At 49.9% G+C, this 25,825-nt stretch overlaps 1 protein-coding gene across 4 annotated transcripts in view; it reads left to right on the top strand.

The window, feature by feature from the left end:
• RUNX2 (RUNX family transcription factor 2) overlaps positions 1-25,356 on the top strand; it is a 326,738-nt gene extending 301,382 nt beyond the window's left edge. For 3 of the 4 annotated variants that reach the window (XM_053904962.1, XM_019457307.2, XM_019457306.2), the window contains one exon: positions 24,163-25,356. In XM_053904962.1, the coding sequence (XP_053760937.1) occupies positions 24,163-24,728 (566 nt within the window). In that variant the 3' untranslated portion in view covers positions 24,729-25,356. The remainder of the gene's footprint in view (positions 1-24,162) is intronic. The other variant, XM_019457310.2, reaches the window with a different exon arrangement.
• The last annotated feature ends 469 nt before the right edge of the window (positions 25,357-25,825 follow it).

The raw sequence follows: 25,825 nt of genomic DNA, 5'->3' as shown, positions 1-25,825 counted from the left end.
AGGCAGATAACAGAGGGACTATATCCATTAGGATGCATTCAGCTGTAACAGAAAACCCAACTGACAGTGGTTCACCTAAATAGGGCTTATTTTTTCCTCCATGACAAGGAGTTCAAGAGAAGGCATTTTCTGGCACCGGTTCAGTGATGTCATGAAGAATCCAGGCTCTTCTAGGCCTCCTCCCTGCCGTCTTCCACGTACGAACTTTTCACTCCTGGGCTTGTAGCCTCATGGTTACAGAACGGTTGCTGTGGCTCTACTTTCAAAGATGGGTAACACTGGGAAGGGGGAGTTATACCAGAGACCTCTTTTCTCAAACACAAGTGTATTTCATCAGCAGCAAAATCTCTTTTCCAGAAACGTTTCAGCAGACTTTCTGTTAATTCGTTAGCCAGAGCCGGGTTTTTAGTTGAAGACTCTAGAAAAGACAAAGTAGGCAGCAATTACGTATGCATAACTGGAAGTCACGTTTGTGGCATGCCGTATAGACTACACTCGCGTGTGCTAAGTTGTTTGATCCTCACATCAATTCTATGATAAAGAGCAGCTTCTCAAATGAAGACATTGAGGCTCGGGGGAGGGGCTTGCCCAAGAACACACAGTCAGTCCTCCTTCGGCCGGGGGTCCTAGATCGTTCCTGGATACTGGCACTGCCCTACATCTGCTGGGTTTTGGGGAGGGGACCATCCTGAGCCCGAAATGCAGTGCCCCGAAGAGACATGCAAGCATGCGAGAATTTGCCAAAGGGTCAGGGTTTGCTTTCTGAGATGTTTGCTTGGGGACCCCAGCTTTAGATTATCCCTCTGATGTTTTCCTATGACTGCCCCTAAGATGGAAAGCCACACAGTGGGAAGGCAGGCCAACGGGGAAGAAAGAAGCCTTCTGATAGCAAAGTCAGGATCTCACAGCGGAGCCTTTGCGGTCCTTAATTGCCAGGATATAAAAACAGGTATAGAAAATAGCATCTGCTGATGGAACTGTGACCTCATTTCCGGACAACTTCGGAAATGTTGATTTATTAAATGTTTTTGAGTCACCTTTCCCAGCCCCTGGCACCTAACCCGGGCCAAAGGTGGTGTGGTTAGCATCTAGGATAAATGAATGACGATTAAAACCGCAGGCTCTCATGGTATTTTAAAGGCACCCCCCAGAAAGCAGTCTGCCAGCCACATGTAATGCCCTCCTCCCCACCCCTCCCCCAGGCTCCCAGCATGCCCTGTGTGCCAGTCACAGCAGGAGGGATGTCCTTGGCCGATTCCACTCTCCCCACCACCTTCCTGGCCTCTTGGATCTGGCCTGTGAGGCTGTCTGTTGTCTCTTGCTGGATTGGTGGAAGGTAGAGACAGACCTGTTGGCTTGGGATTGTCCCATGAAAATCAGGGTGGGCGGGGTGCCCGGAGATGCACCAGCATCCCTGGGTTATGCCAGTGGAAACAAGAGTCATGTACCCTGTGCTGGAGAATGTGTAAAACTGACACCGTTTACCAGATGTTCCAAGGTTTTATGGGCTTTACAAGGCCTTCTGTTAAGTAACACTTACTTTAAAAAAGTAAACCTTGCCTGCTCTGAGTGGAAAGTTTTGTGTGTGTGTGTGTTTTTTTTTAATCTTTTGGGTGAACTCTGCAGCACCTGTTTGCACAGAGAGCTGTGGCCTGCAAGCGGCTGCTTCTCGTGAGTGACGGGAAGGGGAACAGCACAAGGCAGGCAGCCTGGTCCTGATGGAAAAGGCCAGAGACCAGAGGCCCAGGCTGATGGATGCAGAAACCCACCCACAGGCAGGCACCAAGATGTGGCCCCCTCTCTTAATGCAACAGATATGCTCCTGAAATTTGGGGTGCCCATCACTTATTTTTGTAGTCCTAAATAGCATTTGCCTCTCCCATGCAGCCAGTTGGTTTTTAGACAAATAACCGCCATCTAATTCATCTTCAGCGTACGTTTGAATTTTCAGAAGATAGGTTTGATCGGGGCACGTGGTGGCATCCATCCGACTTTGGCTCAGGTCACGATCTCACGGTCCGTGGGTTCGAGCCCCGCGTCGGGCTCTGTGCTGACAGCTCGGAGCCTGGAGTCTGCTTCGGATTCTGTGTCTCCCTCTCTCTCTGCTCTCCCCCAACTCATGCTCTATCTCTCTCTCTTTCAAAACTAAATAAACGTCAAAAACAATTTTTTTTAAAAGATCGGTTTGATTAGCATGGCATCCACCCTCCTGGCACACTGTAGAGTGTGGCACATTGCGACATGGTCATTTGTCACAGGCAGCGTCTTGAAGATGTCGTGCAAGATGGCAAAGGAGCAGCATGTAGGGACAGGCTCAGTGCAGAGTACGGTGAATCCAATCAGGTGAAGGGTAGGAACACCAAGATCTTAAATAATCAGATGAAAGCAAGGGAGAAACGAAGAATCTGCCCTGTGGGAGCAGAGAGGGATTTTGTTCAGTCGGACTGAGGAGTGCTTTCCAACTGGGGACAGCTTTGTGGGGAGGGCAGCCACCAAGAAGGCTGGAAACAACCTGGTTGGGTGCCAACCTGCCCAAATCACTGCCACACACAGAGAACCAACTGGAAGTCCCGCCTACAGGGGCTGAAATCCACACAGAACGCCCTTCATCTTATGAAATTTAGTTTTGGGTGAGGGTGGAGGAGGATGCTGTGAGGCTTCTCTCTTTGTCCTACCGGTATATTTTTTTTTTTTTATTTTTTTAACGTTTATTTATTTTTGAGACAGAGAGAGACAGAGCATGAACAGGGGAGGAGCAGAGAGAGAGGGAGACACAGAATCCGAAACAGGCTCCAGGTTCTGAGCTGTCAGCATAGAGCCCGATGCGGGGCTCGAACTCACGGACCGTGAGATCATGACCTGAGCCGAAGTCGGACGCTTAACCGACCAAGCCACCCAGGCGCCCCTCTACCGGTATATTTTGAGTAGAACTCGGTTATGGCCCAGCAGCTGGCTCCAACAGCCCTTAAAATTATCACATCACATCTAGCATCTGTGGGTTAGAGGCCTTCTGACTTCTAATCCGAGCTTCCCTATTTGCTTGTGCGGATCTCCTTCTTTGTCCCCAGGGTCCATTGTCCAACTCTGGGCCTTCCACAGGAGCAAGGCTGTTGTCATGTTTCACAACTATGTGGGGCAGGTAGACTGGAGAGCAGTATGGAAGGAGGCACGTTCGGTACCGTTGGTTCCTCATGGGGGGATGTGGAGGAGAGGGAGGTGGGAGATGAGGAAAAAAGACCACGAAAGGGGAAAGAGAGCGAGCTATGCACCCTGTAGAACACCAGTATGCATGGTCTCCCATGTGTACAGAAAGCATATCTCTGCTCATGTGCAGAGATAGAGAGAGATGGGTCAGCCCATTGTGGATGATGACTAACGGACTAGTGGGTTTCAGGTTAGTTTTAGTGTCTTATATTTGTGCGGAGTCTGAATGTTTTACACTTTTATTTACTTTTTATTATTTATTTTCCTTATTTTTTTTAATGTTTGTTTATTTTTGAGACAGAGGGAGACAGAGTGTAAGTGAGGGAGAGGCAGAGAGGGAGACACAGAATAGGAAACAGGCTCCAGGCTGGGACCTGCAAGCTGTCAGCACAGAGCCCGATGCGGGGCTCGAACCCACGAACCGTGAGATCATAACCTGAGCCGAAGCCAGACGCTTTAATGACTGAGCCACCCAGGTGCCCCTTGCACTTTTATTTTTAAATCAGAAAACACTAGGGGTGCCTGGGTGGTTCAGTCGATAAAGCATCCGACTTCAGCTCAGGTCATGATTTCATGGTTCGTGAGTTCGAGCCCCGCACTGGGCTCTGTGCTGACAGCTCAGAGCCTGGAGCCTGCTTTGGTTTCTGTGTTTTCTTCTCTCTCTGTTCCTCCCCTGCTTGCGTTCTATGTCTCTCTCTCTCTCAAAACAATAAATAAACATTAAAAAAAAAATTTTTTTAAAGAACACACTAAGATTTATTTCCATGTAAAAATAAAGAATAGCAACAACAAAGACTTGCATTTCAGAGCTCGGGGTGTCCCTCAGCTCTCCTCTCTTCACAGAACCCTGGCTACATATTGCAATGTGGCCTTGAGGAGAAATGAGAAGAACATACAGGATGTGGGTCATGAACTCCGTGGTTGGGGCCTGAGATCGGTCTCTGGAAAACCAGGCGTTGATTCCAAGGTGAATATCTCAGCAGAACACCAGAATCACCCCTGACTAGAGGCCAGTTTTGCAGAGGCCCCTGTGGTTCCAGAAGCAAGGCTGGGCCCCAGTTACTTTCCCCTGTATTCCTTTTTCCAACAGATAACAACCACCAAGAATCCACATGTTGTCAAACAAAGTCAGGCGTATTACCTTACTGCAGCAAAAGGGAGAACAGACGTGGGCATCTCAGATGGAAGGAATGGCAAAGGGCCTTTAATGGTTCGGACTCATACTGAATAATTATAAGGAGGGAGGTGGGAAAAAGAGGTCTACTTTGGATTTTATGCCAACACAAAGTAGGGACAGGTAGTTTATTATCTCAGCAACCTCTGAGGCAGGAGGAGAGAAGCAGGAGGAGGGGAAGTCACTGGCAAGGCAATCCCCAAAAAAGAGGAAGGGATTGATTGGTAGTCACTTTGCGGCCTGGTGTGGCCTTGGGAGAAACACTGGGTTTTGTTGGCCTCGCCGCGGGGCTTGGCCCCACCTGGTGATGTGCAGGGCTGACCTTCCTGTTTTTACTCCCTGGCGTCCAGAGCTGGCTGTCATTCCTGGAGAGGGGGACTTGGGGATGGGGTCTGATGGAGTCGGCTCCATCCACAGGCCTGGCTTAGGAGGGCAAGGATAGAATGCATGTTGTTTGGGCTGCTGTCCAGGGCTTCATTCCCCCATGGTGTTGTCTGGGCATCGGAAGCTTATAGAAGAAGCTGAGTTCCATGGGTTAGGTCCTTTACCCCCTGACATTTACCTGGCTCTTGGAGACAGGTGCTTAACAAGCAAGTACAGATTCCTCCAGGCTTCCTGAAAGGTCTTTAGGGCCCCTGCCTGTAGACACTGGGCCATGCTGAACTAGAGAACGTTAGGCCTGGCCTGAGGTACCCTGCCTGGTTTCCTCTGGAGTCACTTTTTTCTCTATTCCTGGTTTTTCACCTGAGAAGACGGGAAATTATACCGACTTCTCTACACGAGGCCAGGATGACTTTGATGGAATCTACGTTGTATTCTCTGAGAACTGACCTCAAAGAAATAGGTGATGCAGACACATGTCAATATCTTAACATAGAGTGGAATGTGGCCAGAAGCAGACAGGGGGCTCGCCAATGAGGGCACATACCCGCTTGATGTCCCTGGGTACCCTGATGAGTTCCGACCGTGGCTGTCTCCTGCTTCTCTTCCCTTCCCTCGTTCACCCTGCACGGTGCCTCTTTCAGGCAGACCCTCTGGGCCTTGGTTTCCACCCCTGTCTCAGACATGCCTCCTCCCCTGCACCTGTGGCTCCCCTGCCTGAACTCAGCTCTGGTCCCTTGACCAGGCAGGAGGATAGAGGACCTTCTGACTCAGGCCACGAAGGCTGCCCTGTGGCTGCGCAAAGTGGCAGGCATGGCCTCTGTCCCGGTGCCTGACCTGGACTCACTTTTTCTACCAAGGCTCAGAACCAGCCTTACAGTCTGCTCATGGCACCTCACGGTCACCCATAGGCAATTCGCCCTGACCACATGTGCATCCGTGTGTATGGAAAACAACACAGGCACCTCAACCAAATGGAGACCTTCCCTTCACTCACAAAAGGGGGGAGGCAGACATGGGAAGGAGGACAGAATTTCCTGTCACATTAGAATAAGATGAGCCGGGGTTATTTCGGGCTGGGCTCCAGCAGGCACTTGGAGAAGGCCTCAGAACTGCAGATGAAGCCCCAGGTTGAGTTTATGGGGCAATTTCAACACTGCCAAATATTTGTAACATCAAGAAATCGTAAAACGTGCCGGTGGTCTGGGAGCTGGAGGGGGGACACTGCACATATTTGACACAACTTTGTGATTCAGTGAGAGGCCTGTTGGATCCTCTCACCTAGAAATCAGTTGGGATCTTCCAGAGAAATAAATTAAATGTAGATGGCCCCCCCATCCACTTCTGTTGGTATTTGCCCCCTTATCTGGAGACAGCAAGTGCTTTTTTTTTTTTTTTTTTTTGCCCCTAAGCACAATTTGTATTTAATTATTACACTTCAGATTTTTCTGTACTGCAGTGGAAGCCTGAACCGGCTTCCTCTTCGCCCCCTGCTCTGGAATAGCATCGCTCCCTGTTAACAATCATCTTCGCCATTTGGGTAGTCTACAGCGTGCCCCGTGTAAGGGGCTGATCGGTTTGTTTAATTAAGCTTCGAAGGGGGCGCCTGGGTGGCTCAGTCGGTTAGGCGGCCGACTTCGGCCCAGATCATGATCTCGCGGTCCGTGGGTTCGAGGCCCGCGTCGGGCTCTGTGCTGACTGCTCAGAGCCCGGAGCCTGTTTCAGATTCTGTGTCTCCCTCTCTCTCTCTGACCCTCCCCCATTCATGCTCTGTCTCTCTCTGTCTCAAAAATAAATAAACGTTAAAAAAAAAAAATTTAAGCTTCGAAGGACAGCCCGTGCCTCCGTCTTCTCTCGGGTTTGCTTCTTCCTTCCTCTTCCACAGTCCCTGCTGAAGGTAGGGAGGACGGCCTGTGTTCTCCGACGGAGGTCGGACCCTCCGGCCTGGGCCAGCCTTGCCTGATGAATGAACTTCTCCGACTTCCACAGGGAGCGAATTGCCAATGTTTCTCATTGCTACAGACTCAGGAGGAAGAAAAAGGGGGTGCCAGCAGGAAGAAGGGGGAGATGTGGCTGGCTGCTGACCCTGCTACCTGAGAGCTCCTACCAGCAGGCCTGTTTCCAGTAGGGTCTACGGAAAGCCACATTGCCCTAAATGAGGGATGGCCTACCGAAAATAAGCCCCCTGTACTTTTGTAGAATTTTCCTTCTCAAACTAACACAGGGGCCACAGCAGCAGCTTTTTGTCCCAGGTAATGACCGGATGGAATTATTATTATTATTATTATTTTCACATCCAGCCACCAGCTTCTGAGGTCCTCAAAAAGAACATTTGTAACCATGCATTCTTTATGTGGTCCACGATTAATAAACAGGAACCCACCTTTCTAGACGGACAGAGAAACAATTTTTTTTTTTACTGTTTGCTGCTCCTGTGTGTAGGGTTCATGAATGGGGGCTTTGAGAACTTGCCCTTTCGTGGCCAGATATCAAAGTGCTGCTCACACATACGGACCGACCGCACGGAGGTGCGGCCCTGGGCCACCGCCCGTGTGGCCGCCCACTGCGGTTCCCCGCTGGCCGCCTCGTCGGGCCGCAGGGCCAGGGTTGTGATGGCCCAGCTTTTCCCTCCCTGGGATGAATGCCGACCCACCAGGAAGAAGGGGGAGACCACCAGCATCCATTCTCCACCAAGTCCTAAAATAACTATATTTATAATTGCTTGTATGTGCTCCCTTTTGTGGCCTTCCTCCCCTGGTCACATCCCTCTGTTTGGGAAGAAAAAGTTCATTAAAAAAAAAATTTTTTTTTAACGTTTATTCATTTTTGAGAGACAGAGACAGAGTGCAAATGGGGGAGGGACAGAGAGAGTGGGAGACACAGAATCCGAAGCAGGCTCCAGGCTCTGAGCTGTGAGCACAGGGCCCGACACGGGGCTCGAACTCACAAACCATGAGATCATGACCTGAGCCAAAGTCGGACACTTAACCAACTGAGCCACTCAGGTGTCCCAGAGAAAGTTCATTTTTAAAGGTTTCCTGGCCTGGTGTTCCTTCCTTTCTCTTTTCTTTTTCTCTTTTCTTCTCTTTTCCTTTTCTTCCCTCCCCCACCCGGCATTCTCTTCTCCCCCCTCCTTTCTCTCCCTTTTCTAGAGTCCCCTTCCCTCGTGTCTTTGGATAGTGTGCCCTGACTCTCCCACGTTACAGGTGGGGGCTCTCCTGGAGTCTTTCCTGCACCACCTCGAGCTCTGAGCTCTGACGGTTTTGCTGGAGCTCCAGGGAAGGGAGGCAGGGAGCAGCCAGACAAGCAACAGTGGCCGTGGTCAGGTCCCTGCAGACAGCGCTAGTGTGTGAAGGGCTGAGGCTTCGTCTATGGATCCTAAAGTCTGAGACTGGGCCGCTGAAGGCTTTGAGTTGCAGTCACAGGATCAAGGAGCTGCAGCACAGCAGCAGGAAGCATGTAGAGCTCTGTCAACATGTTGGTGCTCTGAGGGCTCTTCCATCTGGGGAACATCATCTGCTAATCTTGGGCTTCATTTGACTCATGCTGGGCAAAAATCCCGGGAAGCGGCTTTGGGGTATCTGTAACTAGAAAGCACAGACCTGGAGGTAGGCCTGGGGGAGCAGAGAGGGGACAGAAATGAACCCATCCTGTTCTGTCACTCCATATGGACCTGTCAGGAAGATGGAGGTATGGTCACCTTGGGTTAAATCTTGACGGGGTCAAGTCAGACTTACTCTGCCGCCATCTTTGAGAGGTTCCCTGGAAAGGCCCTGAAGAGGGGAGGAGGCACTCAAGCCATAGTTAGAGCAGAGTAAGTGGTTAAGGGAAGGGGGTTGAAGGCTGTCTTTTTTATGATACAGTTGTCCCAGGTAAGGCAGCTCATCATGTAAATCTTGAATTGGAATCTAATGAGGTGGGATTTGGGGGTCCCCTGTCCCCTCATGTATTGGCAGAGAGGGAGTCTGGATTTGATCTGCATGTGGAAGAGAGGCTGAGTAGCAGGAATGGTAAGCCGCGGAAAAATGGAGGAGGGACTGGCCCTTCATTCTCTCAGTGCCCCCTCTCCCCACCATGAGTCTCAGAACCCCCGTGAGATGATCCAGGAGGGAGTCGTTATAGATGGACACACTGCTTTCAGCCCTGCCCCACCTGGTGCTTGTGCCCATGGAGAGGCCCAGGGTTGGCCTCTAGATGCTTGTTGTGATTCCTAGAAACCCTGATGGTGGTGCTGAAGATGTCATCTGCCTGATTCTCTCCTAATCCCTGCCCTTCTTTGTAGGGACAGTGTCAGGGAGAACTGAGAAAATGATGGAAGTAAAGTCTGTCAACAGTGATGCTGCTGTAAATGGCAAGACGTATAGAGATCCAAAGTGCACTCTGTTTTTCCAAGTTTCCATGCTGACGGCGCCCTCTGGAATCTGCCTGGCTTCTCCAAACGCTCTGGCCCTGTCCTTGGCTTGGCCCTGAGCTTGCCTCCTACCCATCTAGCCCTCCACTCTCTAATACTGAGGTCACTGACATTCCCAGGAAGCTAGAAGAGGCTTCTTCTCTTCCCCCTGATCTGAAAAAATAAGACTGGCCTATGGATGTATGTCTAGACCATAGGGCAGTTCAGAGGTTTCCAGAACAAGGGCACAAATCCCAGATCCTTGTCATCTGGACCATCAAAATAAACCCCTGGATGGCCAGGAGGTAAGAGTTGATTAGTGAGGGGTTCAAAGGAAGTTAGGCCAGGTTCCAGAAGGCGGGCAGCAGGAGAGCAAGAGGTGTAATTAAGAGTCATCACAGCCCAGTGCTAGGTCTGTACTTTTCTAGGATTTGCAATACTTCTGTTGCCCTGATGCTGGTATTGCTGGCGGTGAACAACTGAGGGGTGTGGCTTTTTCCGAGGGCCTTATTGTGGAAAGAACAACTTTGGCTATCCCCTCATTATCCAGGCTGAAAACATACCCCGGAGTAAAAACTTGAGCACGTCCGTCATTTGCCAAAGGGCTTCCTCCACCTGGGACAGCTCAAGGTTCTGGAAGACGAGGCCAGTTCTGTTCTTCCTGCTTGAAGGAAGGCAGAAGTGTTGGTCTTAAGTGTCAGGCTTTTCCTGATCCTGTGCTATAGGCACTGTACGTAATCCAAGAGAGGAGTTCATGTCGTCTGTAGCATTGACCAAAGCCTATCGGTCCCTCAGAAGGGTCCTCCAAAGAGGGGGTTTTGAGGGCAAGTAAATTTGGAAACTGAATTCTACATCCTTCTCAGGGATGATTACCATGCCCCTGGTCAGGTCCTGAGGAGTCCTACAGTGTGGAAACCACCTAACTTTGTTCAGCTCAGCACGTGTCGGCCTTACTTGGAAATGTTCCATTACATGGAACTGTCTTTTCATGGAGTCCACTTAATAGACCATGGGAAATGCAAAATAAAACACAGTAAAATATAGCAAAATGTAGGTAAGTGAGACCCGGTAGTAAGTTTCTTCCCAGAGCACAAAGGATTGGGTTAGATTTTCGACCGCACACGCAGACGCACAGAGGGCTTGGCATGCGATGTTTTTCGATTTGGCTTTCGTTTCTGCAGAGACGAATAGCACGCTGTTGGGGGTTGCTGTAAGACACGTGTCAGACACGGTCTCCCCTCACGTCTGTTGAGGAGGCAACAGCCCCCCTCCCCCAAGATAACTACCTGTCCCTGAGGGGAGAGGAGGTGCTGGGAGGGGAGATGCGAGGGTAGACTGGAGTGGAAATGGCGGCCAGCAGAAGAGGAAGGAGTGAATGTTGCTGGGGCTGGGGAGGAGCCGGTGAAGGAGAGGAGGAAGGGATGACCAAGGGGACCCCAGGGCAGGAGGAACATGCCTGGTTCTGTCCGGTCCCAAGCCCAGGCCTGCTCTTACTCTCCCTCGTGTGGTTCTTCCAGTCTGAGGGGAGTCGGGAAGTTGGGCCCTGACAGAATTTTTGGGGGAGGGCAGTGTGGGGGTGGCAGCCACTGTCTGGTGCCCTTCTCAGAGCCAGTCAGGGAAAGGTCAGCCGCAGCTTTCTCTGGAGGCACATCCTTCCCTGCAGTGAGGCCGGGGCGGGGGGGGGGGGGGGCTCTCATTTGGGGAGCGGCTCTAACTTGTCCAGGTAACCACATGCTGAGGGTGAAGGGCAGACAAATGTGACTCTGGGTGCTTTCGGTCACAGTGAACTCTCTTGTGCTCAAACCCTCTGTGGTCTCGGGCCTGGCAGAGGGGAGGAAGAGAGGGCCCGCTTCCATGCCCCCAATGTGGGGTGCATTTCTGTGCGCCCGGAGGAGGATGTGACACATGTGGGCGCACCCAGCCGCCAGGCAGCACCTGTTGAGGGGACACAGCTGCGGCCAGGGCAAGGGGCATTCTTGGCCGCTGCCTCACAACCGCCCCAGCAGCTGCCTGGGTGTTGTCCCACATTCCGCGTGTGACCCTGGTGTGGGCAAGCCCTGAGTGGGGAAGAGCCTCCTGGGGCAACGAGGCAGTAACCCACACCCCTGGGGCAGCGCCAGTGGGTGGATTTAGTAAGTACCCTGTTTTGGCCGCCAGTCCCAGAAGCAGAAGCGAATTTCGCAGCCAAGGGCTCAGAGGCAAATTTGTTTTAAGTTATTAAAACGTATGACATAAGAAAAACTGGAAGTAGGGAGCTCAGGCAATGAGAGGCAGAGAAGAGAGACAAAGAGAAAACACCAAGGTGGAAAAGGGTCGGTCCATCTCCAACCAACTGGCTCCTACTCTGATACCCCCCGTCAGGAGGAAAGAGCTTTTGGCTGTCTTAAGAAGGGGAGACAAAAACACCAAGAAAAACAGAAGTAGAAGAAGAGTTGTTTTTGTTTTTTTTTTTTAAGGTAAAGGAAAGTAGGCCAAGAAATTACTTAAAGCCTTTCTGATGACCTCATAACTTGTTCCAAGTAATGTAAGACACAGAGGGGGGCAGCGACAGGAAACAGAACGACTCAGCAGAATTCTACACTGTGGTAATATGTGGATTTTCTCATATAACTGCCTTAATCCAAGGGCCTTAAAACATTTCACAAATTTGCAATAATTAAACCTCACTGCGTACCTGGGGCAGGACAGAATGCTATTTTGCTCATTATATGTACAGGTGAGCCACACAGCATGGAGAGTTTGAAAGAAAATGTCTCCAGAGCCCGCCAATAAGAGAGGCCTGCCCGGGGCTCCGAGAAATGCCGCGCTCCCACCAGACCCATCCCGTTCCGGGCAGGCCTGACCCACCTCAACAAGCAAAGAGCCGTTGGCAAATGGTCGGCTATCTTTTCTGTTAGTTTAAAAATACTTATATATTTATGTCATCATCAAAACAATTTTAAAAGAATATATCTAGTAAAATACATAAGGGGTAATAAAACTTTTTAAAACCAAACTTTAAAAAAAAAATCTTGATTTTCTGAGATTTGATTCCTTTTTGCCCAGTGGCCTCGTTTTCATTCTCTTGTTTTGCCTTCACAAATCAGTGAAAAGGCAGCAATTCTGAAAGAGGTTTTCTTTTCCAGAAGGAGCAGGAAACTGGAGTGTTGCCTTTTTAGATTAAATGCGGTGAGATGATGGGAGGGGAGGTGGGTTGGGGGAGGGGAAGAAGGGGATCCGGAGAAGAGGCAAATTACCTTTTTTCATCTTGGTTGGTGCAAAGCGCCCCGGAAAATATTTATCTTAGCTTTCCTCGGAACGTCAGAAGGTGTAAAACCTTTGCGGGCTTTCGCCTGCAGTTGGCATTTTCCTTCCCAACTTAGGCTTCCTGCAAGTGAGGACGATGCGTCCTCAGGGACGGATCCTCAGGGATCTGTGGGAGAAGGAGGAGAAGGAGACAGAGTAGCTGTGACTTTAGGACAAGAGGTGCCCACCCAACTTAGGTGGTGTCTACCCTTCATTTTCTGCATCGGAAAGAGAGGAATAAAGATACTCACCCTGAAACTCATGAGGATGTTAGGTGTTCTAGGCACCCTCATGACGGTAATATCAACAATTCCTTGCTGTTTGCATAGGGTCTGACAATTTGCAAGATGCTTCCACATATGTTCCCCAAAACCTCGTGTGAGGCCGTGTTCCGCAGACAGTTACCAGTCTCATTTGAACACTCCCTTTGTTTTAATTCCGGGATCTTCTGAAGGATGTCATTGATCCGAGCGCTTGCCCCCAGACTCTTGGGGCAATTATAAACCATCTGGAACAGACACTGGTCATAGCTGGTCTCCACGAACAAGTGATCCCCAATCCTGGTAGTCAGACAATTCACACATGAGAATGTAATGAATCTGTTTTGTCCGACTATTTCAGATTGGTCATCAACATCAATGAAAGGGACCCGATAATTCTACCTACCCAGTCCAACTGTCCTTGAGCCTTTCAGGGAATGTTCTAGGTTCTCAGATCTTGTCTGGGCATTGCAAATCTGAGCAATTCTCCTCCATTCTCCAATCCCCTTCTCATGTCCCCGCTCCCAGTCTCTCAATGCCCCAAATTACCACCATCAACATGAATCATACAAGAGAGCTTAATGTTGAAAGGAAGTAAGTGAACCGTCGTAAGTGAAGATCTCAATAGAGATCTTTCTGTACCTCTGGAGAATGTTAACAGCCTGACGAAAATACGGTGTGAATATAATTCTCTCCTCTTCTCTCATTTGGAGACATGGGGATGGACGGGGGCCTTATGGATTTTCATCCTCCATTACTCAGCAGGGAGATGCTTCTCACGGTGTTTCAGAAGGGAGGGGGAGCCCCTGCTAGTCCACACCATGTGTCACAGTGCGTCACGTTGACTCATGGCCAGATCTTGAGAAAAATTCACAGAAGTCAGGAAATTCCCGGAGAATGCTCTCATTTCACCCTCTGCTGACCCTGCAGTGAGAACATAGGTAGTAGGGTCAGGCTGGAGGACATTTTTTTTAAAAAAGGAAAAATCAAAGCACTTCTGTTGCTTCTGCATGCCTTGTGGCAGGACAAAGTCCTAACTGGCCGGCAGAAAAATGCAGGATGGGCCTGGCGCCCCCCATGCCCTAGGGCGACGAGCTCTGGCCTATTCCTTCATTCTAGGCTTTTATTTTTGCAAAACTTCCCACCCCCCATGCTCAGCTTTGTTTCCCCTCAGGGACCAGCATCTTTCCCTCTGGGCAAAGCAAGATGCCCATGACCTCCCCTTCCAATGGATAGAGCCAAATTTAGAGTTGGGGTTGCTCATTTGAGCTTTGTATATAATTGAGCCTGGCACAAAGGGTTGTCATTAGGAGGAATGGTATGAAATGAAAAAAAAAAAAAAAAAAAAGGGACCAGCTTGGGACCCAAATTAGACAAGATCTGAGGAGAGACACAGTGGTAAGGCCAGGAGGTTTCATCTCAGAGGAGTCCTTAAGGGAAAGGACTGAGGACGGAAAACGCCTGGATGGGGCAGCTAGAGAAACTAATGTGGCCATCTCTTAGGATCACTTTCCTCTAGGTGCGGAAGATGCTGGGGGATTGTAGTAATAGGAGGCGACAGACACCGGAGGCATCGGTTGGTAAGAGCCAGGGTCCGCTCCCAGGGCTGCAGAGGATGCTGGGAGAAACAGGGTAATCCGCTTAATAGATGTTTGCCAAGCATGTCCAGAGCTGGGCATGGTCACTTTGGTCCGTATGACAATAGAGCGTCCTGGGGGATCCTGAGCCCTTTGCTCTGCCATTGGCTTAGGGAACACTCTCTTCTAGAACCTGGCTGCTCAGTGCCTGGGGCGGACGGGGGGCGGGGTGGGGGGGCTCACCCCTCCCTCCTCTCCAGCTGGGAGCCCACTGCTTCCCTACTCGGTGCGGGTCAAGGGGGCATCCTGGAGCCAGCCAAGCAGGCTTCCTGTCTGAGGTGCTGTCCCCGCTGAGCTGGTGGGTGGACATGCGTGTGTCCACCAGTCACCCCCCCAGAGGTCCTGGGGCCCTGTCGTGTGAAGAGGGCAGTGGGCACAGCGCCGCTCTGGTCCAGCTGTCCTGGCCACTTCCAGCTCGGCCTGTTGACTCGCATGGGAGAGGCTGGCAGCGCGGGGCTCCAGGTGTCCCCCAGCCCCCCGCCAGACTGTCCCTGCTCCCCGCATTCCTGGTGGCGTCCCAGCTCTGTGTGACCCCGGGGTCTAATATTCTTGGGTTCGTTCAGACTACCCAGCTGGCTCCGCTCCGGGCTTCCTGGCCTTGTTAAAACCAAAATGCCGTCTTTTACAACCGGCTTCTTCCATCAAGTTCATCAAGCAACCCGTTTTGTTTGTCTGTTTGTTTGTTTTTTACAATCGAGATGGCCCCTTTGGTGAGCTCTTCCTGAGGGGGTGGGGGGAGGTGGGCAGGGGGCCTGGGCTTCAGCAGGGTCTGGTCTGTGCCATATTATTTCTTTAATGACACTTAAGAAAGAGAAAAAAAAAAAAGAAGCTCGAAGGTGAGTGGCCCTCCAGGAGGAAAGATTACATGGGTCGATTTGGGAACTGTTCAACCCTGGAGGCATTGCTAAGGAACATAACCTATTTTGAATTTTTCTTCACGAGGCAAAGTTGGTTATAGCGTGGGAATAACTTTTTCCTTTTGTCTCCCCCTTTCTCCATACTACAAAAATATCCACGGCAAGGGACATACAGGTTGCATAAACGTCCCTTCCAAAAGACACATAAAGCTATTATATATAGTACCATGTGTCTCCCTCCAAACGGGTGTGTTTGTAGAGACACATAGAGATATCCTTCACACCCTGTATGTAAAAATACAGCCAATTTAAAAGTTGGCAGAACAATCTTGCCTGAGCGAGTAGAAAAGCTTGGCTTGGGGCTTAACAAACAATCCCATAAAACCCACACTTGCTTTTATTGAATGGTGATGCATGAAAGACCCAGGGTGGCCAACATGAACGGGGACAGGAGCCAACATTCACAGTATTGTCCCATAAAGGATGGCAGGAAAGCTTCTTTTTGCCGAAATTCAATCCATTCCTAGAAAAAAAAAATCGCTTCTAATACTGGTTGCCTTGACTTCACCCTTGTGCTCCTGGTCTGCTGTAATATCATTTTAGCTTTAATGTCCAAGATAGAAAATCTTTTGCATTTGGTCTCCTCGCCTCCAGCCTTACCCCCTCCGGTTCAACCTCCACGGGGCTGGCTGCCAGAGTAATCTTCTAAAAATGCAAATCAAATCTATCACTCTCCTACTTAAAACCCTTCAGTGGCTCCCCATTGCCTGCTAAAGTTCAAATTCCTTAGCTTCGCAGACAAGCTCCTTGGCCATCTGTCCCTGCTACTTTTTAAGCCACGTCACTCAAGTCTCCCATCCCTGTGCTCCCTACGCTCTGGCTACTTCAAACTGTCAGGCCGTAATCGCCGAGCCTCATGCGTCCGCACCTATTGATTCCCTCCACCTAGAGTGTCCCGGGACATGAGTGGGACAGTGGTACAGGGCAAGGGGGATGGAAGGCTGATGTGGGGAGGAACGCAGGTAGCAGTGACAACAAGGGTATTTGGAAAAGGCCGCTCGGGAAGGTGACTGAGCAAAGGTGGAAGGGGAGGAGGGAGCGAGACATACAGATACCTAAGGAAGGAGCATTCTAGACAGAGCAAGCAAGTGCAAAGGCCCTGAGGTCGGAACACGTCCAGTACCTTCAAGGAACAGTTGGAGCAGAGTGAATGAGGAAGGGGTGGGGCAGCTAGTAGCCTGGCTGACGACCATGTGGATCTTGAAGTGAGACAACTCTCACCTCTTTTCCTGCGGCCGGTGGCGCTAGTGAGAATGTGTGGCCCTGCAAAGCCAGCGGCTAGGCTGTGAAATGCTTGAAGGGTTGAAATCACTTTGCCTACGGAAGCGGAACAGGTCTAAAAGTAGATACAAAAGTGTCAGGCTCTGGTCTTTATTTTCTTCCAACTTATACCCACACAGCCTCAACAAAGGTGTTTTGGAATTGATGACACTAGCGATTAAAAAAGGAAACATCTCCGATGCTGCAGTAATGTTTACATCCAGGACTGAATAAGTGATCCTTGCCCTCAGGGGCCTCTTTGGGGTGTTTAATACAATGTTTTGTGTATGGGCTTTTGCGACTGGCTTATTTCACTCAGCGTACGTAACGTCTTCAAGGTTCATCCGTTTAGCATATGTCAAAATTTCCTTCCTTTTTAAGGCTGAATAATATTCACATATAATATAATATATGCTATATATATAATCTATATAATCTATATAATATATATTATATATAATATATTATATTATATTATTATATATATTATATATAATATTTATATGATATTATATGTATTATATAATATATTATATAATTTTATATATATATGTGTATATATACATATATATATATATATATATATATATATACATATATATATTTTCTCCTCTTCTTTAAAGGTCCTTTTGGCTGCCTGACTTAGTCACTCTGGTGGCCCTTCTTCCTTCCCACCCACTTTGCTTTACTAACTTGACTGATGATGAACAGTCCTCTTTAGCTCAACCCTCAGCCACTAGGAAATTTGAGGCCGAATAATTCACACGGAAGTAAAATGACTTTCCTCACGTCATTCCTCGGGAAATCACTAATGCTTCTGGAAATAGACCAAAGATTTCCCCAGGGCTGGGTCCTTCTGATCTCCCGAGGGCGGCCTCTCAGAGGCTGGGGACTATAGTGGATGGGCAGTGTTCTTCCTGGGACAGTCCTGGTCAGGGCTACCCAGCATCTCCTTGGAGGGCCTCTTCTGTCGGCTGTAGCAGAGCCTGGATGAAGACAAGACTATGGTTTCGGGGCCCCCTGGGCCAGTCCTTTCTGCTCAGCAGCCGTAGACTGCACCCGTTATACCACCCAGGCTGCTGGCCTAAACAGCACTTGAACTTGAACCAAAAAAGACGCGAATGGCAAAAGAGATTTACATTTTAAAAGTTCACTTTCAAAATAGAGGAGAGGAGAGAGAATGCAATCAACGGAATCAAGAGGAGTGAGCACTGCTGTGGGAGTCACCCAGGTACAGGCGAGGATGTGGGTCTTGTCAGCCGTGGGCATTGTCCAACCTATCCAAATTCTGTGGGCCTCAGTTTCCCGGCTCACAAATGGGCAGAGTGTCGTTGTTGGGATTAAATGAGAAATCATATGAATAACCCTATTTGTGTCCTAGCATTATGACCACCCGGGATGCTTTTAAAACACAGGCTGCCTGGGCGCCATTCCGAGATAGCCCCATTTAATTGGTTGGGGGCATCAGTAGTGTAACCACAACTCCCCAGGTGACTTTAATATGCAGTCAAGGTGGCAGGTGACTGGCCTAGAGGTTCCACGGCTCTCAGAAGAGAGACCTTAGCACGTGGCTTGGCCATCGAAAGCACTCTGGACACGCTGGCTCGTCTCGTGAGCATGGTCAGTGTCAAGTCAGGAAGCCTGTCATCTGCACCACAGCCAGCCCTCCTCGCAGCCCCCAGAGAAGCCGACCCTCCTCTAGCCTGCCTGGCTGCCTCGCTCCAGCCCTCCCGCTGAGCCCCGTTCCTGGGAGATGCCTGCTGAGAACTTGGGATCAGACTGAGTCAGAAGTATTTGCAGACTTGACTCACCAGGTCTTAAAACCAGAAGACTGCCCTGTGGGTCTCATGACGTTCCTGGAAAATAAAAGAAGTGAATATTATTGGGTTGAGTTCATCAGACACTCACCCTCCCTTTTGTGTGTTGAGCGTTCCGAAAGGAGCAAGCAGCGACCCGGCCAAGTCGGAACCATCAAAAGAGAGGGCCTGGCTGCTGTGCTGAGAGCTGTTGTTTCTTCTGCAGACAGGTTTCATCCTCTTCCCACAGGCTTCTGCTTCTCTGGTACCCCAGGGCTACCTGGTTTCTCCTCTCTCTAGGCTCCTGGGGAAAGGTTCCCGAGGGCTGCCTCTGGTGAGGTGTGGTCAGAGTTGAGCTATGCTGGAGGGCTGGGTGTGGGCTGGGAAGGGCCATCTGGACTCCAGAGAACAAGACAGGGAAAGTTCCCCTTCTGGAGTAAGAATTTCTGGAAACATACCGGAGCAGTAGCCAGGTTGGGCACACATTTCTCTGAAGACTCCTTTACCCCCGGGGGTAGTAAGCTCTAACACTTCCATGCTCCACCTGTCTCTAGAATCTACTTCTCTGCATCTCCAGAGCTACCGCTTTAACAAAAGCCACTGTCATTTTATAATTTCTCATCGCAGCTACAACCTCCTAATTGGTCTTTCTGCTCCTACTATGTCTACTGCCTGCCCAACACAGTTGGGTGAGCTTTTCAAAATTACATCACACACACACACACACACACACACCCTTATACTTAAAACTTTCCCAAAGCTTTCCATTGCTCTTAGGATAATGGCAAAACTCCTTAGCAAGTCCAACAAGACCATGTGTATCAGGATTTAGTGCGGTTGTGAGTGATAGAAAACACAGTTTAAGGGGGTTTGGATGGCTAAGATTTTATTTTCTCGTACAAAAAGTCTGTAGTTGAACTAGCTAGGATTGGCACACCAATTCCTCAAAGTTTTCGAGGACTCAGCGCTCTGCTCTATCATCCATAGCAGATGGTTTCCACCTCGTGGTCCAAGAGGGCCGCTTGAGCACCAGCCATTGCAACCAAATCCCAGGCAGAGGAAGGAAGAATTGCACACAGCACTTCTATTGGCATCGTTCTGCCCAGAATTTAGTTACTAGCTGCAGCTAGTTGGAAGAGAGGCTAGAAAATGTAATGCTTATTTTAAGTGGTCATAAACCAGCCAAAAAAGAGGAAGAAGAGGAAAATGGATGTTGGGCCATACTGGCAGTATATACCATACACTACATCTCCTGACCCCTCCTCTCTTCTTGAGTATCATCTCATTTCATGCTTCCTTCACCTCGCCGTCTTCTTTTTCTGTTACACTGGCTTTCTCTAGGAGTCCCACATGTTTGCAACACTCCCTCCTCCCACAGGCCCTTGCTTAGACTTCAACATTCTTCCTCCCCTCTTCTTATTTAACTACTCGTTCTCCAGACCTCAGCTCAAGCTGTATTTCCTCAGGGAATCTTCCTGGATTAGGTCAACCCTCCTATTTAGATGCCTGTAGCATGTCGATTGTACCATTGTTGCAATTACACAATTATGTGTGCAATCGTTTGGTTTTTTTTTTTTTTTTTTTTTTTTCCTGCCCCCACAGTGAGGTCAGGGTTTAGGTCTGGCTTTGCACAACATAGAGCACTCTGCAGGGCATACCGTACGTGCTCAGTCAATATTTGTTGAATGAATTAATGAAAGAATGTAGCTAGTATCTCACATACAAGATAAAGGAGGCTAGGACCCTGCAAAAGATTTCGTAGGCAGGTGGCGGCGGGTGGCCAGGAGGGCTGGGGAGAGTCCTAAATGATTCCAAACGAGTAGGCTTTTGAGTGCGGCAGAGAAAAGACTGACCTGGAACTCAGGAGACCTGTGTTCTTGTCCTGGCTCAGGCACCAAAGGCTGCACGTTGGTTGCCCGGAGGCAGTGACAGATGGTCAGATGCTGGATATAGTTGCAAGGCAGACCCTGCAGTCATTGCTGGCAGATTGGATGTGGGGGGGGGGCGGGGGCGGTGAGGGAAAGAGAGGGGTCAAGGGTTAGTCTTGGGGGTTTGGCTGAGCAAATGGAAGGTCATTTTATCAAGAAGGGGAAGCCAGTGAGAGGAGCAGGGTGTAGGGAGAGGAGGATCCCAAGGGTTTCTTTGCAAATGAATCGCGGGTTCCCACAGGCGGCTGTGCAGTTCACCTCTGCTGCAGGCATCTCCAGAGCAAGCCCAGCCCCAGGCTGGTGGGTGTGAGTGGTGGTGGCTGGGAATGCCAGATGGATGGAAAAAAAAAAAACAAAACATCGGCCTTTCGAGGTGGCTAGTTGCCAGCCAAGAAATGATTCAGTCTGACTCAGCAATAAGATTGAAAAGAAAGTGGTCAGAAGACCTTGCCCCTGCAGGCTTGGCGGGAAGCAGTCACTTTCTGTTAAAGGTCGGTGAGCGGTGAGAGGGAAGACATATCCGTGCATTGGCCACTGCAGCCGTCTTCGAAAATTCAGGAAAGGATAATCCCATACCTACAGCTTCATGTCCTTCCTCCCAATCTTTATTTTACACATTTTTCTATAAGCAGTTGAACTCATCCACAAAGCACGATTTGGCAATTTCCTTTCTCACTAAACAGCAGAGCACATGTTTCCTAAATTGCTTTCCGGAGAGGATGTACCGATCCACTCTACTCCAAACAGGGTGTTAGAGTGCCTCTCTCCTGGCAATTTTTGAAAAGTCTACAAGTGAAAAATAGCAATTTCTTATTCTTAATTCCTAATCGTTTTCATTTATCATTCACTATTATTTCAATTTGCAATTATTGTGTGCCTAGAGAGAATGGACATTTCTCAAGTGCTTATTATATATCTTTCCAATATATATTTTCATGTATATATTTTTCAATATATATTTTTTCAATATATATTTCAATTCATAATTCATTCTTTGCAATGTTTTTTTAAAGTTTATTTATTTTGAGACAGAGCGCAAGAGAGGGCAGCAGAGAGAGAGAGAGAGAGAGAGAATCCCAAGCAGGCTCCGCACTGTCAACGTGAAGCCCGATGCGGGGCTTGAACTCACGAACCATGAGATCGTGACTTGAGTCGAAATCGAGTTGGGAGCTTAACTGACTGAGCCACCCAGGCACCCCATAATTCATTATTTTAATTTGCAATTCTTTCATTTCTAGAGCAAATGAAACCCTTGCAAATGCTTATATATATATATATATATATATGTATGTATGTATATATATAAACTCACCCTTCCCACCTCAGGAAGTAGCATCTCCCCAAAATGGTTGTAAGTATGAGGAAGACAAGGGTAGCAATGGGTTGAGGAAGGCCGTGGTGGAAAGGGTGGACTCAACGGCTGGGTGACCCCAGTTCCCACGCCAGCCTCAAGTACACCTTTGTAAGGCTGAGGCTCCAAGCTCTCTGAGCAAACCAGTGCTAACCAGTGCCTGAGGCAACCCGAGAGCCAACAGGCCTGTCTGCGTTCCTTCAGGGTAGGGACTATGTCTGGGTCAGCTGTGTCTCCAGGGCCTCTATGGCACCTGGCGCGTCGCCAACCCTGGGCGCAGACTTGTTCCATGACCGGCTACTGGGAAGACCAAATAGTTGCTCGGAGAGAGGGGACTGTGTCCCTCTGCGTTCTCTGTTCTGTTCTCTGCCGTGTCACTAGCCAGCAAGTCGCTCCCTCGCACAGGCCTCCACCTCCACACCTTTGGAAGTTAATCCGAACAATAGCAAACATTCCTTCTAACTCTGAAATTCCACGAAAACACCCAGGCTGTTTTGCTTCTCTTTGTTTAGTTTCCTCATCTAGGAAACAAGATGAAAATGTTGACCTCCCACGGGGTTGCCACATAAAATATGGGGCACTCAGTTACCCCTGAATATCAGATAAGCAAGGAATAAGTTTTGTAGTGTAAGTTTGTCTCAAATAGTGCATGACTGTATAAATAATTGAAGCACTGAATGATTAAACAACATCCAGCTGGATCAGTTTATTGCGTTTGTGGCTGTGTTTCTGGACTGCTGATGATTATATGGCATTCATTCAATGAGTATTTATTGAGCATCTATTAGATTGTTTAGGCCCTGGTGACACAGCAGAGAATGAAATAAAGCAGTGTCTCTGTTTTTATAGGAATGACATGCTGATAGACAAAAAAAAAAATACATAAAATATCAGGTGGTCATAATGTTCAGAAGACTAATAAAGTAGGATACGGGTCAGAGACCATGTGAGGGGGTGAAGGGGGGAGTTGAGCAATCTGATTAACTTGACCCTCTGCACCTGGGAGCCCCCAACCTCCACCAAGAGCTGTGTTTGTGACAACAGGACCCTGACGTTAGTTTATGGCAGTCAATGAAGCTGCATAAAAATGATGTCATTGATTCAAAGGCGCATGTCCAAATAAGGGATAAAATTATCAGTTGCAGGGATGGAAGAGAACTATAAATCATTCAGTGCAGATTTTAGCTGAGCTGGGGCTGCAACCAAGTTTCCTGACAGCCCGGAGAAAGTTCAGGAAGGTAATGTGCTTGTTAAAAAGATGCTTCTGTTTTCAATTCTATTTGCCAGTCAGGGCGGATTGAGTCCTGACAACTTGATGTGTTTTTGAAGTCTTAGCTGGAACAACAGTGAAAGAGTTTCTTCTTTAAGAAGTCTTTATGCCTCGTGAAGCCAGTGCTCTTAGGTTCAAGGCTGGGCGGGGGACTGTCAAACTAACTGCGGGAGAGGCCACCTCTCCTATCTCCTGCCAGCCGAGAGACGTCAGTCATTAGTCTCATTACTGTAACTAACTTCAGGATCACATCAGGCTTCCAGGTTGCTTTTATCCCTGGTTACTCCGGTTGCTATGGCCACGAATCCTATGTTTTATTGCTAAGCTGTGTATTTGGTCTATACCTTTGCTATGCAAGGCGTGGTTCCCAGGCCGGCGGCTTCCACATCTTCCGGAAGCTGGCTAAAATTGCAGCCTCAGGCCCCACCCCTGACCTGCTGAATCACAGCCTCTCCTAAAGTTTAGGAAACACTGCGCTAGAACATTCTGTGTGCTTGCTCCCATTTCATTCCACACATTAGACGGCTCTTTGATTTGCTGCAAAAGCCTCCTGTCTGCTATGTGGAGCTCATTAACATCTTCCTCTAGTAAAACGAGATCAGTTTGTAGAGTTTTTCTTATCGTTTTCAACTCACGGGAGTTCTGTGCTTAGACGTGTCTGGGGTTCTTGTTTGAAAGCAGGCTGATCAGTCTGGGAAGCGTCCCAGAGGGGTCACTGCGCCCAACCTTCTTGTACAGATGGGGACATGAAACCAAGTCTCTAAGGGGGGGATGGGACTAGCCCAAAGTTCCATGGCACTTTCTGGCAGAGTGACAGTCGGCACTCAGGTCATCTGGCTCCTGGCCCCAAACTCTTTCAACTGCCCCCTGAGACCTTGTCTTTGCTGGGGCAGTGAAGAGGGCCATCCGTTTAACACACTTCTGCTTCTGAGGATAGTGGGCAAGGGCCCTCCTTTCAGTGTCCTCGGCAAGATTGCCTCCACCCAGGCTGCGACTCTGCACGGTCCCCCAGGCCTCCACTGTCTTCACAGTAGGGCCACCAACTACGCCTCAGGGGAGACCTGACCCACCTGGATGCCTGGTTGGACTCCATGATCTCCCTGCCTCTGAATTTCTATGCTCAGCCCCACCCCCTTCCCACTTTGTTCTTGGTACATGAACAACCCACTCTTCCTTACTAGACTGCAAGTCTGGGGTGGGAAGTAAATGTCCACCTTCTCAGTTCCTTTAGCGCCCAACGTGCAGCTGGGCATACAGCTGACACGCCACACCTGCCCGAGTGACCCTTTCTCCTGTCTTCCCTTGACAGATTCGGAGCCCAGTACTTTGGACTCTCCGTCTTCCACCACTCTGTTCCTCTCCTCCGAGGAGCCGGGCCCCTCCACCGCTGCGCTGCCTTCTCCCTCCTCCTCCTGCGAGCCCCAGGCCTTTTCCCCCGGCGCCTCGGTGCTGCCCCCGCTGCTGCCGCCGCCCCCCGCGGCCGCCGCGCCCCCGGGGCGCGCGGGCCTCTACTCGGTGGTCGTCTCCTCCCCGGAGGCGGCCCCGCGCCTCGGCGACTGGCTGCCCGGAGGCCCCGCGGCCACCCCTCCCGGCGTCCGCAGGGATGAGCGGGAGCGACCGGGGCCAGAGAGGGGCCGCGCCCCGCGCCCAGGCGCAGCAGGCAGGGAGGAGGGAGCCGAGGCCCCGGCAGCCTCCCCGCCACCCTGCGCCCCGCACGCCGCGCCCGCCAGCTTGGAAGCCAGCGTCGGGGACATCCTGGCGGAGCTGCGGACCATGAACGGCCACCTGGACGTCATCGCGAGGGCCCTCACCAAGCTGGCCTCCTCCCTGGCGCCTCCGCCGCAGCCCCTGCAGGAGGCCCGGGACGCCAACTAGTTAACCTAGCTGCCGCCGGCCTGTGCACCTTAGCCGCGCTCGGCAAAGGGACCCCCAGGGCACTGGGCCTCCCGCCTGCCCGTGGTCACCGGGGAGCCCAGCAGAGGCAGCAGAGGAGGGGATTACTCTGCCGGGCGTCTCGGTCTGAAATGATGGTGCTTCTCAGGCTCTGGGCGGCCAGGCCCTTTCTCAGCAAAAGCACGGCTGCCCCACCCCTCCCTGGGCTCTCCTGCCCTTCCAAGACCCTTCTCCTCCTTTTGGAAAAGGCCTTGAGCTCTGGCAGGATTGGTGGCCCTGGATGGCGGTGGGACCTCGGGAAGGATGCTCCGAGAACCATCCTTTCGCGTCCCACATGTGTATGGAGGGAAAGCAAGCCGGCTCCAGCTTTCCTTGCCGGGTTGTTGACGGTGTATCTGATCTCTGGGGCCGTTTATGTATTTCTTTCGAAAGAGTTATTTTTGGCTGATTAACTTTATTTTTTCTCATTATAACCACATTTTAAGAAGTTTGAGAAATAGAGAAGTGAAAAAAAATCTGATGTATTTGGAGAAGGGGGGATATTTAAGTCTTTCTTATGAATAAGAAAGTATTTGAGTCAGAAATAAAAATTTTATATGTACTCTCTGGATGTTGGCCTCACTCTGCTTCATTTGTTCCTTTGCACGGGCCCCTGTTCTTGGATGTTTGTCCCCGGCCCTCTTTACTCCTTTGGATCTTATTTCAACTTTTCTCATGCCTGTGAAGAATAAGTTTCTAGAAGTCCTCATGATTCTTTTCTAAAACTCCCTGATTTCCCTGCATTTGGTAAATCCATCCCTTTCCTCTGGCTTGGGGAAGAAACTGAGTCACAGAGTGACTGGACACGACGGAGGAAGCCAGCATCCCTGGCGTCTACCCGCTAGGTGCCAATGCCACCACCCACCCCAGCTATGATAACCAAAAACGTCTCCATCGCTGGTTGGGACCTAGATGGAACTTCAGAAGTCTGGAATAATCTGTGCCCTCCAAGATCTCACTTCCCATAAGGAGGCAGGGTTCTTCTCACTTTCCCATTCGAATCAGAATTCTAGTGGAATTAGAATTCATTTGTCAGAAGC

The sequence above is a fragment of the Panthera pardus genome, unplaced genomic scaffold (assembly GCF_024362965.1).
Source record: "Panthera pardus isolate Hobbes unplaced genomic scaffold, ASM2436296v1 HiC_scaffold_17, whole genome shotgun sequence".
Classification (NCBI taxonomy): Eukaryota; Metazoa; Chordata; class Mammalia; order Carnivora; family Felidae; genus Panthera; species Panthera pardus.
This window is presented reverse-complemented; position numbering and strand designations above follow the sequence as displayed.